This window comes from Anarrhichthys ocellatus, unplaced genomic scaffold (assembly GCF_004355925.1).
Source record: "Anarrhichthys ocellatus isolate YVR2014 unplaced genomic scaffold, GSC_Weel_1.0 scaffold33, whole genome shotgun sequence".
In the NCBI taxonomy this organism is placed as follows: Eukaryota; Metazoa; Chordata; class Actinopteri; order Perciformes; family Anarhichadidae; genus Anarrhichthys; species Anarrhichthys ocellatus.
Genome location: NW_022280063.1, coordinates 4,397,558 through 4,404,032, shown reverse-complemented (window position 1 = coordinate 4,404,032; position 6,475 = coordinate 4,397,558). Strand labels below are relative to the sequence as shown.

General features: G+C 40.7%; 2 protein-coding genes across 3 annotated transcripts in view; one reads left to right on the top strand and one right to left on the bottom strand.

Moving 5' to 3' along the window:
* The window catches only part of fgl2a (fibrinogen-like 2a), a 10,159-nt gene extending 5,706 nt beyond the window's left edge, over positions 1–4,453 (top strand). The window contains exons 3-5 of the mRNA XM_031865514.1: positions 988–1,207; positions 2,452–2,622; positions 2,716–4,453. Coding sequence (XP_031721374.1) covers positions 988–1,207; positions 2,452–2,622; positions 2,716–3,031 — 707 coding nt within the window. The 3' untranslated portion in view covers positions 3,032–4,453. The remainder of the gene's footprint in view (positions 1–987; positions 1,208–2,451; positions 2,623–2,715) is intronic.
* The window catches only part of ccdc146 (coiled-coil domain containing 146), a 42,159-nt gene extending 35,890 nt beyond the window's left edge, over positions 1–6,269 (bottom strand). For both annotated transcript variants that reach the window (XM_031865506.1, XM_031865507.1), the window contains exons 1-2: positions 6,051–6,269; positions 5,002–5,192 (exon numbers count right to left, since the gene is read on the bottom strand). In XM_031865506.1, coding sequence (XP_031721366.1) covers positions 5,002–5,192; position 6,051 — 192 coding nt within the window. In that variant the 5' untranslated portion in view covers positions 6,052–6,269. The remainder of the gene's footprint in view (positions 1–5,001; positions 5,193–6,050) is intronic.
* Positions 6,270–6,475: the final 206 nt, after the last annotated feature.

The window sequence follows — 6,475 nt, the reverse complement described above, 5'->3', positions numbered from 1 at the left end:
TATATATATATATATAAATATATAATATATATATATATATATATATAATGCCATGCCTTTGCTCTGTTATAATCTACCAAGCCACTAAACTGATTTAACAGTATGACAAAACTGTATCGGCAAAGGCATGCGTCAAACAAACTCAGCAGGGGGTCCACATGCTGCCTGCCCAATGTCAGGATGATTTAGACCCCAGGTGCCGAACGTGCGGGGAGGGGGTACGTCTCTCTAATCCAGTTTTACACTTTCCCACGTTTTTTGACAAATCTGTTCCTTTCAATTCCCAAATGCTAACTGACGGGAGCCTTTGGACCTCGGTTTTTGGATGGGGTCAGCAGCCTGCAGCGCGACACAGGGGACAGGAGCAAGCGTTTGGAAAATAAGTGGACAGGTATAAAAATATGGGGGAAGAAATCTTATAAAGTAGTGGCGCTGTATGGAATGGGCCTGTGGTGCGGCACAGGGGAAGGTCACCGACTTTTATCCTTCAACAGTGGCCCTTAGTCTTTCGTTTACTTTCTTTGATGTTGGAGTCCTGCTTGTGATTTTCAGAAAGGGGAACATCATGTTGAGAGGCTAAGGATAGGTGAGGGTGCTCTGCTTACTGAAAGGTAGTCGACTATACTCTGTTTTATGCTTGATGACTTGTTGAACTTCAGTTTGATCCACACGTGGAACAGGGAATAATCTGCTAACCCGCTGGTTAAAGAACATGCTGAACTGTTTTGTGTTTCAATACACTGCCCCGGAAATGTATGCAGGAATGAGAACTCGGTTTAAAGCTGGATTTCCTGCTGATTTATCACATTTTCTCTCCCTTTCTTCAGTCTTCGTCAGCCTCAGGGGCCGTTGCTAGTACTGTCTCTTGGCCGGGCAGAGACAAATACCAGAGCAATGTGAAAAGAATATTTAATATCATCCAGTGTCATCCCATTAAAACAGCCCTTTTCTTCTCTACCCCCTCACTCTCCCTGCATCTCCAAGCAGTCATCTTAGCCCCTCGGGATTGTTCAGACTACAATGTGCTGGAGGCGAGGAAGAACGGCGTGTATCGGGTGACCCCTGATCCCCGCAACGGCACATTTGAGGTCTTCTGTGACATGGAGTCTTTTGGAGGTGGTTGGACCGTGATACAGCAACGGCTCGATGGGTCTGTCAGCTTCAACCGCACCTGGGCCGAGTATAAGAAAGGCTTCGGGAACCTAAGGTAATGGGGCTTGTGTAGCATTCCTAGGCTCCTCTCAAAAGATGTCTTAGGATGGGGGAAAACGCTTGTTCGAAACTTAAGTGTGTAAAAGCTGAATTTCACTCTATTATAAACAATATGAGGTTTAAATACCACATACAGTAGGTAGAAGATGGTGGAGTTCAGATATGACCACAAAAAGGTTATATTGCAGGGTGGTTGATGTGAGGAACTGGAAAACTGTAAGTCTGAGAAAATGTGATGGTCAAATTTTTATTTGTTTCTTGTAAATCTCCATAACTTATGGGAGTGAATTACAAAAACGTGGCAAAACACAAACCCCAAAAACAACTTTGAACTCAAGAAAATCCCCAACTAAAATCCAAAGCTTCACAGCAAGCTGCACCTGCTCCCCCACAACTGTGGGAGCCAGAAACTGCTCTTTTATCAACTTCTCAGCCTCACCTCACTGGAACCTACCATCTGCTCAGGGAACCATGGGGGTGAACTAGACCGATACACATCTTTTAAACAATACACAAAGCATTAATTCAAGATTCCTCTCTTACTGGAGACAAGCAGAATCCATATTTAGGACCTACGCACACTCATCAGTGCACCAACTTTAACATAATGTCATTTGTTACAAAATAGTTTTACCCTTCCTCCCCAGTGCCTAGTCACTCAGTGCTGGGAGGACCTAACTATGCACACCTGTTCCCGCTATCACTGATTGTTCACCACCTGTTTTCACCATCACTCAAAACAACTAAATGAATAGAACTTACCACCTTAGAACTTTTTTACAGATAATAAACTTGTTGACTAAAATGAATGATTGAAGTTTGAAAATTGAACAAAACAAAAATGTGTTGAGAAAATGGAGGGAAGCAGCTTTGTCATACTGACGATATTTTGTTTTAACGCAGTGCCTGTACTATAACTGGATTCAAATTTCAGCAAATTTTCTCTATTCCTCTCTGTACTCCTGTTGGAATAACCAATAGTTACCTCTTGATATTCATGCCTACAGATCTATCGTAACCTCCCACTGAAAGAATAATGTCTCCTCTCATCCTTCTTTTACTGACACATCACTCTCCCCTTGCATCTCCTCCTTTCCTCTCCTCCCCTCTGGGGATAAATTACTTAAGATGTACTGTAACTACTTTCTCATCAAGTATACAAGCATGTGAGCCTGTAAATAATCTCTCATTTGACTTTGTCCTATCTCCTCCTTCCTCTACCTTTCCCCTCTGCTGTAGAAGTGAGTTCTGGCTGGGCAACGACCATATCCACTTGATGACGAAAGCCAAAGACATGGTCCTCCGCATCGAGCTGGAGGACTTTGAGGGTGTCCGGGAGTATGCAAAGTACGACCAGTTCTATGTGGCCAATGAATACCTTCGCTACAAGCTGTCGATCAGTGGATACAGGTACAATATTAGATTCTAATATGTGTGTGATTAAATATTCATAAGTAGGACTACATTATATGTATATATAAATATATCCATGTGTCTTTGTAGTGGGACAGCTGGGAACGCCATCATTTTCAACAAGCACTTCAACCATGACCAGAAGTTTTTCTCCACGCCCGACCGCGACAACGACGTGTATCCCTCCGGAAACTGCGGCGCCTACTACAGCTCCGGCTGGTGGTTCGCTGCCTGCATGTCCGCCAACCTCAACGGGAAGTACTATCACAAGAGGTACAAGGGAGTCAGGAACGGGATCTTCTGGGGAACATGGCACAACATGTCGACAGAGTACTACCCTACTAACTACAGGCAGGCCTTCAAAACGGTCAAGATGATGATTCGGCCCAAGAACTACGCTCCTTAGGAGGACGGCTAAATATTTAATATAGTCAGACGAACAGATAGATGGACGAACACAGACAAAGACAGACAGAAAATGGATGAACAAGTAGAAACTCAGACACTCATACACATGAGCATAGTCAAGCATTTGCACACATTTACACATGCATACGTGTACACCGGAAAAGCAACTTTAAGCCCTTTAGACCGTTTGAATGCAGTAACAACAACAATAATTGAGAAGAAATGTAACTGTGCCATTACTTTTTCCCACTGCAGTGAGTGTGGCCTTCAAAATGTTGGATTAAAATGATGATACTAAAGGACAATGGACTATGAATGATGATGGACTCATAAAAAAAATAAAAAAGCACATGCAGTGTAAAGGCCAGCCTCCTGCAGGGGGCCATAATATTATACGGAGGGTTACAGTGAAAGATTTTTCACTGTTTCTCTGACATTTTTCCACTTTGTGTCCTGCTGCCTCCTGCTATAAACCCAACGGAGACACAGCACAGCACACAGTAGCAGTAAAAACTAATGAGCTGTCATTTTCTCCGCTCTAAATGGTTTAATAATTAACAGCAGCCACTCAAGTGAGGGATATGAGAGCTGATGAAACAGTTTTGAGTGGCTCTGAAATCCATTGTAAACGACTTCATGCCGGGGTCAGAGTCAAACCGTTCAAAAGAAATTTAAAAATAACTACAGCAAGTGATATACTACACATGTTGGGCAGCAGTGCACTTAATGGCTTCTGTGTCGTTTGTTTAATTACACTGGGACACTTTGCTAATGTACTGTCATCCTGTACAATATAAAACATCCCCCGTATGAATATGCAGCCTGAGATACAATTTCCATTGGATCATTTCCGAGTACATTCTGCATTATTGACGCTCAAGTAAATTCTTCGTGACAGCAGCCGTGGAGTACGACACTGCTGCAAGGAAAAACTGTTCCAATTGTATTTCCACCGTTATCTCTAGCAGCACTGAAGTACTGCTCATCTCTGGATGTCGCACACCAGTTTTCACATGTAGAAAAAAAAACAAAAAAACATCCCTGAATCACCACTTGTACAATACTGCCGCCTAATGTTAGAAAACTGTATAGCATCATTTAATCCATCCTATACACACACACACTGTGAATGGGAAGGATGGGGAGAGAAATGTTTCACTTTAAGGACGTGTACAGTATTTATTTTATTTTGTGAGGTATGATAGATTTTATATAATACATAGGTCATAGAATCCAAGGTCTAATTTGTTGACATTTGAGCAATGATAAGGTGTGCATTATTGTGACCATTTATAGTAATTATGTGTGTATTTGGAGCTTTGCGTGTACAATATTGATCTTTTCTATCATTCATATTCAACTGTCATGCCAAAAGATATGCACTTTTTATACAAAAAATAATAATAAAGTTCTATCTACATGGCTGTGTACATTGCAGTGTTTGGTAGGTTGAAATCGTATCCATGCCCGCTCATCTTTATGCAAGCATCTTTAATGAATGTATACAAAAATGCATACGCGTTTAACATGAGTATCCATGAGAAGAAATCCCAGAAGTGTGGGCTTATTTGACGGCTGTAAAAATTGAGGGATGAGGACCATAATAAATGGGTTAGTGAGGCGCTGACTCAATAAAACGACCCAGTCAAAGAATGAGTTCACATCAACTTCACAGAAGATTAATGACCAAACTGTGGGACTGTGAATTTAATGTCAGTCCATTAAGTTAATAAAAAAGTATTGAGCTCATCCACATGATGATCTCAAGTTTCGAGTATTCACTTCTGCTTAAACATTAAACGTTGTAAGAGTACCAAGTGATATTCTACGCATCAATTTAGCTGGAAAATGAAATGATTGGGGATTTTTTTCTTTTTTAGTTAGAGTAAATACTGCAACTGTCAAACGTGACGTCTGTCTTTTCTATTACAAGAAATGTGATCATTTATCGACATGCAAGAGTCTTACCTCATCCAGGCACTGGAAAGCAGGGCTCGCAGTAACATCAGTACTAGCAGAGGGATGCTCCTCTGGGAGTGCAGCATCAGGAGCCACTAGAGGGTTGTCCTCCATTCCCCTCTCCTCCTCCTCTTGTTCTTCCACCTCCACTTCTCCTCCATTGGGATTGCTGCTATCCTGCTGCTCCTTAAATAGACTCACTAATGCAAAACATAGAGAGAGATACAGTCGATCAACCAATCATCTATCAACGTACACATAGAGAGGTAGATGATTGGAGGAAGCTGGACAGCAAGGGGAGAGAGAGCAATCTAATTATAATATGGTACTAAACAAACATCAGCAATACGCTACGCTTGATGGATATCTTGCAATATTTGTACTCTCTCTGTAATTTACTGAGAGGTGAACAAGGCTACTGCAAATAATCAGTAGAGGGGTCACAAGGTAATTTGATGCAAAAGGTGCTGTAGCTCAACTACCTGGAAATACTAGCAAACCGGAAATACTAGCAAGTATGGTACATTCGAGTATACAGTAAGTACATTTAAATTGGATTTTTAGTCTTTTTTTGTATAAACGACACAGAATACATAATAATAATTATATGACGATAAATTACAGGCAGAGTAAACAGGGGTATCACTTAAATAAATAAGTGTTACATTTTTGTTGGCTTTTATTGCGAAGGATTAGAGTTGGAAACCTGTTTCCGGGAGATATTAGAATCAAGACACTTGTTTTTGTGATTATAATTTAAAAAATAAAAAAGTAGACAAATGTGCTGTTCGTTATATTACATGCAGTATGCAATGTCATTCGACCGACAGACAGACATATTGACATGCACTTTCACACATTTAAAAACCCTGCTAGTGATTTTCTCTCGCGTTTTAATGAAAAAAATATACTTATAAAATTGTGAAACGTGTGCACATACCGTTAGCTCAAAACTGTACGCGCTATAGTTTACGACTTTTATTTGCAAGTAACATTACTGTGTTTGCGTCGGTGTTCGTCGTAAACAAAGAAATAAAAGATTTACGCAAAAGTCTTACTTTGGAATGTCTTGAATCCTCGCTCACGTCTTCACGACTCCGTGCCTTATTTATTATGAAACTTCAAGACCAAACATACGCATTGAATAACGTTACAGCACGCAGTTAATGTTTGCAAAACTCAATCACGGACTTCTTTCCGGCTGAATGGTTTGTTGTGGTTATCTTAGCAACAAAGTCAGACGTCCCTAATAATGTCCGGTGAAGTCCCTTCTTTTCACATTGATTATTTTTAAACAAGCAATATTTAGCTTTTGTTCCTTACAGTTACCAGTTAATAATGTACAAATATGTAAAAGTTTAAAACAACCCAAACAAACGATCCCAAACCTTATTTCCACACTTGCAGTGACTGTCCAGCAGATGGCGTGAAACAGTAATTGTGGTCTCGCTGCACATCGTGTGTCCTGCTTTGCCAACAGAGA